The 11,220-nt window shown below is 34.7% G+C and overlaps 1 protein-coding gene across 1 annotated transcript in view; it reads right to left on the bottom strand.

Annotated features, from left to right (window-relative positions):
* Positions 1–2,017: 2,017 nt before the first annotated feature.
* LOC107733414 (kelch-like protein 29) overlaps positions 2,018–11,220 on the bottom strand; it is a 148,695-nt gene continuing 139,492 nt past the window's right edge. The window contains exons 14-15 of the mRNA XM_016545019.1: positions 7,121–7,265; positions 2,018–3,068 (exon numbers count right to left, since the gene is read on the bottom strand). Of these exons, the coding sequence (XP_016400505.1) occupies positions 2,885–3,068; positions 7,121–7,265 (329 nt within the window). The 3' untranslated portion in view covers positions 2,018–2,884. The remainder of the gene's footprint in view (positions 3,069–7,120; positions 7,266–11,220) is intronic.

The raw sequence follows: 11,220 nt of genomic DNA, 5'->3' as shown, positions 1-11,220 counted from the left end.
TTCACGCAAAGAAAGAAGGCGTAACTTTTATTCTCGCTGCCATGTCGTGAAGACGCTGTGTTTCATTGTGTTTTCGTTCTTTGTTTGGCCTTCCAAAAGAGGACACGACTAGAAATCAGTGGTTAAGTTGTATTTACAACACTGTTCCAGAACAGTTCAACCCAAATATTCAGATGTGTGCAGCACATTTTATGGAGGACTGTTTCCTGATCCTGGTAGAGTAGACTACAATGCCGGCTGTTCTGACTCACAGACTGTAAGTACGTTTTTTTATATTTAAAGAATTTGCCACTGACGATTCAAACGTGAGTTTTGAGCAGTGTAGAGTAGCACTTGTTGTTTGTCATTTCTCCGATCACAAATGCAGACATGGTTTTATGTTTACGCGGCGCGATGCAACGTAACGCGTAAAAAGACAGTATAAGTCATTATAATCCGTAATTATGTCCCCACTGGATGCAACAAATGCCTCGTTTATAATGGGTTTTAAGATTTCTGTCTCGTCGCTCCGGCCGGACAGGGCATCCCAATATGGTAGGGGCGTAACATTTCCATCACACGCTTGAGGTATTCGGCCAATCACAACGCACTGGATAGCTGGCCAATCAGAGCACACCTCACTTTTCAGACCGATGAGCTTTGTAAAAATCGACGCGTTTCAGAAAGGCGGGGCATAGAGGAGAAACAATAATGTACAGTATGTGGAAAATAATGTGTTTTTTGAACTTTAAACTGCATAAACACATTTCATTACACCAAATACACAAAATAATGTTCTTTTTAGCAGCATCATATGACCCCTTTAATGAAAGATTACAAAGACAATTTTGTTTCCTCTCTAGAATAACGTGCATTGGTGAATCATTCACTATAAAAAATAAACAGGGTCAATTTTGATTTCATGTTGACTTCCTAAAAACACATTCTGTCCAGGCCTGATGATAATTGACCCCTCGCCAGTCCAACTATAGCAACTGTTGCCGAGTACCATATTATCAGACAAGCTCTTGATCCTTTCTAATGTAAGTCTATAGAGGATCTGTCTGAATAATTTTAAATGCATTTTTTCAAATCTTTAAATAAACCTTGAGTAATAAATTAAACTGTCAACCTCATTCCCAAATTAACATGTAGGATGTCAGCCAGAATTGCCAAAAATAACTTAAGTTTTTAATTAGTATTTTTGACTTGTTTAAAAGTCAAATCTAAAACTGTCTGACAGTATCTACTTGAGAAGCAACACTGCATAAGATAAGTTTTTCATAGATTCCATCTTTAATATACAAGTATTCTGTCTAACTGCACTGGCAGATTTTTCCATTTGTTTTCAACTTGTTTATACTTAAAACAAGTGAAAAAATATGCATGGCATTAAGACAAAATACACTCATATTAAAGATTCAACCTCTAAAAACAAGTCCTAATAACTTATGCATTGTTGCTTCTCTAGTAAATGTATCTGGTTTCAAAGATGTTTCAAATATTTAAATTTTTGATGTTTGTACTGGAAAAAAAGTAAAAAATACTCATCAAGATTTTTTTTTGCATGTTTTTTTGCACAAATGCATGATTTTTTTTGTTTTTTTTTAGACACTGCAAAAATGATTTATTTGTTAAATAATATTTATTAGTATTTTTGTTTTGTTTTCCAGTACAAACATCTAAACATTCTTAAAACAAGATACATTTACATGAGATTCAAAATGGCATAAAATATAAAATTAAATATTGTTATCTGAAAAAAAAAAAAAATCAAAATTAATTGAGTTTTTGATTGAAACAAGAAAAAAAAATCTGCCAATGAGGTCAGAAAAATAAGCTTGTTTTCGCTTTGAATTAAGGTTTTTTCCCCTTTTGTTTTAAGCATAAACTCACTTAATTTTATTACATTTTTCAGAAATCAAGACTTAACATCTTAAGTCAATTTGCTGGCAAAGTAAATGATTCTTGAATTAAAATGTTTAGATATTTGTACTGGAAAACAAGGCAAAATACTTATAAGAACATTTTTTGCAGTGCATGCCATTTTATGTGCATATCGATCCAGTTCATATAGTATCTGCGGTATAACTAGTTCTGTTCACTTACACTAATGTGATCAGCTGGGATTGCTTTTCTCTTTTCAGTGACTGCGAGAAGCATTTGGCAGCCTCTGTTCACAGTCTCTGCCATTTTTAATCACGTTACTGCGTAATTTATCAGTTTCGGATCCAAAACGGCAGATAAAAGATCCTCTGCAATGTCACGCTTCATTCCAGCCCACGTACGAATAACATCCAATCCATTTTACCACTTCCTGAGCTCATTTTACTAACAATTGCACAGGGACATGCTTGTCTGAGTGAGCAACAGTAACTAAGGAGGGCGGAACTTTTCAAAGAGGTCACATGAGGTTTTACTGCTTGTTCAACAACTTTGTCTCCCCTACGTTATTAAAAAGTGCTTCCGAACGGAGATGATGAAATAGTGATACGACTGAGTGAACCATCACATGGATTTACTGAAACCAGACAGTGTCATTTTACAGTTTTGCTCAAAGAAAGAGGAATGAAAGTTATGCAAACATTACAACGGTGGCAGTGCAAAAACCTAGTGAACGCTGTAAATGAAGATAAAAATGAATTATGTAAAAAAAAAGTCCAATCCGAATGGCCACAGAGCATTAAGGCTAGAGCCACGACACACATCAACGACAGCTCTGTCAGGTGCGCTATATTACACGAAGGCCTGTTTGCGCCCGGCAGAAAAGATTAGCTTTTACATTCCGAGTGGGTGTCAGAAAGTGAGCGAGGCTTCGGTATCAGCACTGCCAATCCTGGCCGTGTTGTGAAAGTGGGTGTCCGGTGTGCAAGAGACGGTGGAGTTGTGTTCGTCTGTGTCAGCGTCAGCCACTCTGAATGTACTTCTTAATAACCACGCAGCCGTGTCTGAAGAGCGGGCAGGGCATGCTCTGCTGCAGCGTCCACACGTTCGCACAGGGGTCAAAGGCCTCCATGGTTCCCAGCGCCGGACCCTCGCTGCTCACGATGCCGCCGGTCACGTAGATCTTCCCGTCCAGGACCACCGCACTGGAAAAGACGTTATTTCAGAACTAGCTTAGTTTCTTTTTTTACTACGGATTTTCACTTTTTGAAAAACAAGAACATATACCAGAACCACCTAGAACCTATAATAAAATGAAAAAAAAAAAAATAGATTAAAAAAAATAAACTTATACTACTAATAATAATAAAAACAAAAAACATAAATATATTTTTTAAAAATGTAAATAAAAATGCAAATAATAATAATAAAAAATATGAAATATATAATATAAAAACAATAGTAACAAATCAGACAACCCTGAGCTTATTATTAAAACAAAGAAAGATAAAACAGCAGAAAAAATATAACAATAATTAAAACAATAAAGAAAGATAAATAAAATAAAATAAAAGTGATAACAATGACAATAAAAATGTATAATAATATATAATAGAAAAAAAAACAATAATAACAAATATACAGTGGCACAGTAAACCATGGATATTATGCTTAACTAAAACTAAATCAATAAAAAAATGTTACTTGAAATAAAATAAAAATTAACTGAAAATTAACTAAAAAAACTAATTATATTATTTTATTTCAGCTAGTTGCCAAGGCAACATTTCTCCTTTTCATTTAGATTAACTGAAAGTACTAAAATTGAACAAAATAAAACGAATTAATAAAAAATAATACAAATTATACAGACATTAAAAAAATATATAAAATTACACAAACACTACAAAGTTACTAAAACTTTAACTAAAGTAAAGTGAAATCAGAAAATACTGAAAAATATTACCAAAAATTATAACAGATTATCAATGAGAAACTGTCTACACTGAAGTAGACTTTTATACACTATAAGCTAACCCAAAACTGCTAAGACATATAGGGTTATAAGTCTTGGCCTGTCATGCTCCTCTTAATGCAAAACCTTGTTCGTTGGTTCAGTATCTGATGTGGACCGAACAAAGTACTAAAATTCTCTGGCAGTGTTTGAGTTGTGAATTGGCACCAGATTGTGTAGTTCCCTCAGATTCTTGCCCATAGTTATTAGAGAACAAATTTCTGGATTTCGAACCACATACTGTACATAAGTGTAATGATAAAGATTATGTTCCCATTTTCCATCTTACATAAAGGCTCGATATTGAAAAACTGTCTAACTGATGGATGAGACGAATCATCTACCTCCTAATCTTCTCTTTGGGCCGTATTCATTTCAAGCCCTTGACAGGCTTCCAAATGTTAATGCAGAAACTCATGCGAGTGTGACTGTAACTGACGTGTCGTTTTGGGAAAACATATTTGTATCGCAAATACACAGTGGAAGCGTAAAAGGTGCCTGTGTGTGTTTTGAGGGGAAGTGATGCACTAGCGATTGTTCGGCGGCTCGTTCGTGCTTCATCTGCTGCTGAGCTAATTGCTGCCTCTGCTGCGAATACCAATCAGCACTGAAAGCAAATCGGGCCCAAAGCACGACCCTGGGGGACACCGAATAAAGTCTTAGGAGCGAGCAGGGGAGGCTTTGTGTAAACTGGAACACATCGCTTTGACAATGTGCTTTTCACTTGATGATGGTTGTTAATGCTCATTATGTTCATTAACATTACGTAATGGTAGCAGTTATGGGGTGAGAATTGCATTTTTTGGGTTATTTGAAAGCGACTGCAGCACATTTACATGAATTTGTTGCTAAATGAATAACGTCAATAACGATAACTTAGTTAAAGCACTAAAACCTAAAAACAAATGCGTTTTAGACAGCTGGAGTGGGAGCCTGTGGTGCACTATATATCACTCGATTAAGAGAGGCTGTAAAAAAAAAAGTTTTAAGTATGGTTTTCGACTAACTAAAGCCTCTAATCTTCACTATAAATGCTTGATCTGAAGAAAATGTAAGTGGCGTTCATATGAAGTAGCCTCAACAAGACACATGATTTGAGGTATAATTCAGGTCTGTAATACAATATAAACTGAGCAACTACATATTTTCCAGTTTATGGGACCTTTTGAGTCGTAATTACGAAGAAATTAAGTGAAACTATATAAAACCATGTTAGACCAGCAGAATCCCCTAAATGTTAGTCAAACAGTTGTGTGAATACAGAACTTTAAATTTAACAATACTGCTGAAATGTTTAGGATTTGTGAGTTTTCAGCACGCACTGCAGTATTAATAAATCCAGTTACTGTTATAGGATAATTGTTTTGCTTTTTTGGTTTTGTTCTGTCACTGCTGTTAGTTATTTGTTGTGCTATATATGTCATCTTTTTACATTTATTGATTGTCACCATTCTTGAGGTTTGTGTTTTGACCTAAATATGAGGTCTATGTGTAGCTTTGTAAAACTATATGCCAAATATCCTTGATTTGTAAGCATAGCTGACCTTACATATTAGATGTCCTATATAACTATATATAGTTAAATATACATATAGTAACATATATACAGTGGAGATCAAAATTAGAGAACAACCTACAATTTCCTAAATTTCAAGGTCACTGCTTAGTCCTATGTGAAGTTATCCTAACAGGAGTAGAAGGGCAGTTTTTTAAGCATATTTCATAAATTAATTGTATTCTGAAATGTAAGTAAAAAGAACTCTGATCAAAATTAGAGAACACTTTCAGATCCCTTCAAGTTATTGGTGTTAATCTGGCACCTGGTGCTAATTTCCTTAATTATATGACAAACCCTATTCAAAGGGCTCTACACGATCCCAGCCGAGGAATAGGGGTCTTATTTAGCGAAACCATCTAAAACAATTTCTAAAAACAATAAAAAAATGATTTATTTTTTAACAACAAATGCTCGTCTTGCACTAGCGCTGCGATGCGTGTTTGCAAATTCACACATTACGTAATCACGTTGGAAAGGTCACGCACGGTTAGTTCTTCATCTGTGTACTCCGGTTCAAAAAGGTAGGGTAGGGCGAAAAAAATGTTTTCCTCAAAATTTCTATGCGACTGAAGAAAGAAAGACATGAACATCTTGTATGACATGGGGGAGAGTAAATTATCAGGAATTTTTTATTCTGGAAGTGAACTAATCCTTTAAGTACCATTCTTTTTGTATTATAAGGGCCTTTCGCACCGCGGGAACCTTTTCATAGTACCAGAACTAATTGTGGAGCTACCCACTTTTTGACGTTTTCGCACCGCCGGAACTGGGTGCGATTTTAGTAACAGCTCTGATCACAGCGTCCTCCATCCTCCTGTTGTTAACGTTGTTCTTCTTTGTTTCCGTTGTTGAACGCCGCGCACAAATGACGTCGCTGTAAATGGTACTGGGAAATAGTTCGCGCAAAATCATCCCAGTACTTTAGTACTGTACATTTAGTTCTGGAACTAAAGCGGTGCGAAAGGCCCTATAAACACATTAGTATTAAAAACAAATCATCAGTATTTTGAAATGTTACGAAATCCAGGTTCAAAACCGTGTGACGTAAAAAGCCTCATTTGCTTTAATCACATGACTTGGTGAGTTTGATACAAGCTCCAAACCAGTGATTCGAACAACAAAAGTTTCATAAATGTTTCAAAGCTTCATTAAGCAGTGTTTCACTTCACTAGCATTTTGCATTTAGTGTACAAATTCAAATTCAATTTCTCAAAGCAAAGTGGTATTACTATCTATTGTAATATACCTGTACATACAATTGTCAATTTGTATATTGCATTCCTTATTTACTTGTTCTATATTTAATTATTATTTTTTTTTTACCTGTGTTTTTGTTCTGTCACTGTCATTCTGTTGCACTGTGGAAGCTTCTGTCACGAAAACAAATTCCTCGTATGTGTAAACATACCTGGCAATAAAGCTCATTCTGATTCTGATTCTGATATTACTTAGGACAACAGTTGAGAGGGAGAACCTAAAAATCCCAATGCACCAGTTTAGATACTGAAGTAATACTGATGCACCAGGTACAGCAAACCTCTACTCAGCTGTATTCATAGAATCATGAATGGTTTTAGTAGTCATATCTAACTAGCTTTCTGACAGCTGTGAAACCTCTCCATCCAGATTTCTCCATGGCCAGATGGTGGTCTGCGTCTTGATCTTCAGCCTCATGCTGGTCTTACCTGCAGAACTGTCTGGAGTGGTTCATGTTGGGTCCTGCTTTGATGTTTCCCTTCTCGGGGTCGTAGATGGTGGTGGCTCTGGCATACGCTCCACCCAGGATGAAGATATATCCATTCAGAGTCACAGCGGGGGCGTACTTGTTATCTGAACAATGGGAGACACAAGTCACCAATTTTGGGGGTTAGAAGTCAAAACCCAACGTAAAACCAAAATAAAACAATTTTTTTAAGTCCATAAGTGAATGCATTGCATTTTGGATTGCAATCTTTCATGCAAGCTGTGGCTAGAAGCAGCTGCTGAAAGATTTTGATGTTTTTTTATCTTCAGGAATAATGTGCACAGATGAATCATTCAGAGTAAGACCAGGAACACATATTAAAGTACATTAGGTCAATTGGCTTCATGTTGACTTCAGATGAATGTCTTGTTAAAGGCATCGCACCTCATCAAATAAACAAGATCACAAAACCCATTATTGAGAAAGCCAAGCAACAGCTTATTAATTTCAACAATATACGAGTCTAACAGTAACAGCTGAGGTCATTCTGTCGACTGTCCAATCGTAAATCAGTAGCCCTGTTCCAGCACATTATGTTGGCATGAATGCGGTTAACTTCTTTGATTCGAGTAATCAAGCAGAGGAAAACACATAAATAATTGATGAGTGGCAAATAATTGAATTGAATTCGCATTCAACCCAGCAGCTGTGACTTCGACCTCAGCCGCTGAAGAGAGAGACGCGAGAACATTGAGCTAATTAAATCTTGAGCCTTTTCAGATTTGGAGTGAGACCTCCCGGAAAGAACAGATATTACGGATAATGCAAAAAACAGAGGAAAGAGGAGGAAAGGTTAATAAATAATGGTCCGAAATAGAAGTGTACATGCAGTCCATGTGCATTGGGCAATACTGAACACTAAACAAGGGAAATATTTGATCTCACTTAATCTATCAGAGCTAAGCGGTGCTCTAAGCACAAGACAAATACAAGAAGATCACCACAGTCCACGGGTAAATCTCACAAAACCTGCTAAGAACTGGGACATATTTCACCCCACAATAAAATAATTAATAAATCAATAAATTATATAAAATATTTATTCATTTATTGTTTATATTTATGTTTATATGTTTTATGTTATATATCTGTATGACAAATGAATAAATCATCTTTAATTATTTAATCTTTAATAATTATAAATAATTATTATTGCATTATTGTAACGCAAAAATATGTAATACATGCAAAAACATAGAAATATATATTATTTAAATTAGAATTTCCGTATTATTTAAAAGAATGAAATTTAAATGAACTTTAAAAAGATTTACATTATCTGCATAAATAAATAAAAAATACAGATTCTAATTATTGTAATGCATATATATATACCGGTATATATATATATATATATATATAGAGAGAGAGAGAGAGAGAGAGAGAGAGAGAGAGAGAGAGAGAGAGAGAAATAGAAACATTTCCATTTAAATATATATTGAAACAAAATAAATGAATTGAATGAATGAATAAATAAATAAATAACATTTTCATTATTGTAATGATATATATATTAGAGCTCGCACATTTTTTCTAAAATTAATTGCGATTAATCCCACCTAATATTAAAGTTTTTAAATATACTTTTATATTGCAATAATTTCACATTCAATCTTAAGAAACAACAAAGACAGTATATTTTAAATATTTGTTTAATGGCATCTTTATGACTGAAGGCACACATTTCTTAGTATTCTATAGTATTATATAGTATAGTATTTCTATAGTATTTCACATATAGAATTTTTTTTTCCATTTAAATAAAACTATAAACAAAATAAATGATTTAAATGAATTAATATATAAATACATACATAACATTTTCACTATTGTAATGCAATAAATAATATATATTATTTAACCCTTGTGCGTCAATTAAAAAAAGTTACACATAGGTCCATAGTGGACAAAAATGTCCATGTCAAAAAACTGTCATAAAAATTTGAAGCTTGGGAGCACATAGTTAAGTTTGGTCTCATTTTAAAGTAGACCCATGGCAGATTATTGTTGAAGTAAAAAATTATTGTTGTTTAGGTTTATGAAAATGATTTATGAACGATGTTTTATATAAAATATATATTTTATGAAACATGTTGAACTCTATACCTGCTAGAAAATCAAAGCCATAAATCTAAACAAGTTGTATTCCAAATTTGAGGTTGATATCTCAAAAAATGAGCTTTCAGTAAGATTTTGTTTGGGCGCAGTACCAAATTTTCCCCATTAGATGCCAGCAAAACTCTGCTGGTGCACACAGTGGTTGGATTTGTGATTTGCAGTAGAGTTTTTCTCTCTCAAATATTACAAGAACACACACAGGATTTTTTTTTTTTATGACACACATACAAACCACACTCTGACATCCATACCAACACACCCACACAATTATAGCTGCATTATTTATCCAATTGGCTCTATAATATGCAGAAGCAGAAAACAGAAATAAAGCGAGTATTTTCTTTATAGGTCAAACCTGAAAAAATGGCACCATCTGGTAAAAAATAGTAAAATATTTAATTTGCCAATATAATGAAAGCCTATCAACAAAAATTGCATAATTTTACAGTTAATAAGCAAACTAAAAATAGCAGTTTTAATGCGTTTCAATGGGGACATTTTTGTCCTTAAGGTCCTGAGAGGAACAATTTTTTGTACCTAGTGCAAAACAGATTTATTAAAGGAAATGTAAGTGAAATAGTAAAATTCCAATAAAAATACACACCTGTGCCAAAATTTATGCAGTTGGCAATAACACAGGCAAAATGATCAAAAAAACTAAACTGAAAAGGACAAAAATGTCCAAAAGGTTGCACAAGGGTTAAATAATTTCTGTATTATTTAAAGGAATGTCCTGGGTTTAGTGTGACTCAGTCGACAGCATTTGTGGTCTGTATGTCAATAACCACTGAAAATAGTTTTGACTCTTCCCTTAGATTAAAAAAAAACAATTAAAAACTCAAATAAATTCATATAGCAGTTAACAGGGTGAAATGTGACCCAGAGATTCACCTTCTGCCTCTCTAGAGTTGTTTTATGAACTTTCTTTTTGGTGTTTCTTGAGGGAATCTCCGTTTGGCTTCAGTTCTCTGCCTGACCGCACATGTTTGGGGAAGATTTTCAGCGCCCCCTATCACAGCGCGTGTCTGCCGTCTCCTGCTGGGCGCTGAAGTGTCAATCTGCCATCCTCAGTCATGTGGCACAACTACTAAATGGGGCTCTTAAAGGAATATTGCACACAAACAGCGGCAGTGCTTTTAGTTAAACAAAGTTTCACACTTCCATAAATGTGGCTATAACACCAAAGACCTTCATCTCCCTGATGCGTTCCATGGCCACGGGCGGCTCTTCTCCACGGCCGCTTTATTTACATGTTAAACACAATACAGTACAGCGTGAGCCTGTCCCACTGCGTTTCTGGTCTGTCAAACACTGCGGGAGGAAGGTGTTGTCATTCACAGACGGCGGCGCTGACAATACCGTTCCCTGCCGATAAGACGGACAGAGATAAATAAATGCAAACGGGAACATTAGGCAGATCGCTGACTGGCAACTGAGAGACGAATCTCTTACTGCTGACTGACCAAATCAAGCTTCTCCACGGCAGATCTTATCGTTCTTCAGCCCTCAATGTGTCACTGCACCACCAACAATGCAAGAAATACTATACTTAAGGATTTATGTCAATTTTTCTGGTTAAAATATCTAAAAATCTTTAAAAAAAATGTATTTATGTCAGAATTAACACTGCATTCATGCTTAAGACTTGCTTTCATAGAATGCATCTTTAACACCAGTGCATTCGTGCAGTTTCACATTTTAAAGTATAAAAGTAAAAAAACAAGCATTTAAAAATCTGCAAGTGCAATAAGACAAAATACTCGTATATTGCAATGCAATCTACAAAAATGTACTATCATTTGCAATGTTGCTTCTCAACTAAATTTATCTTGTTTCAATGTTTTTTTGACACTTTAACTGGAAAACAAGTAAAAAAAAGATTAAAACACTTAAGAAGTCAGTTTTGCAGTGCACAGGAGAATT

The sequence above is a fragment of the Sinocyclocheilus rhinocerous genome, unplaced genomic scaffold (genome assembly GCF_001515625.1).
Source record: "Sinocyclocheilus rhinocerous isolate Xijiao unplaced genomic scaffold, SAMN03320098_v1.1 scaffold853, whole genome shotgun sequence".
NCBI classification, from domain to species: Eukaryota; Metazoa; Chordata; class Actinopteri; order Cypriniformes; family Cyprinidae; genus Sinocyclocheilus; species Sinocyclocheilus rhinocerous.
Note: the sequence above shows the minus strand (reverse complement) of the source record. Positions and strands in the feature narration are given on the sequence as shown.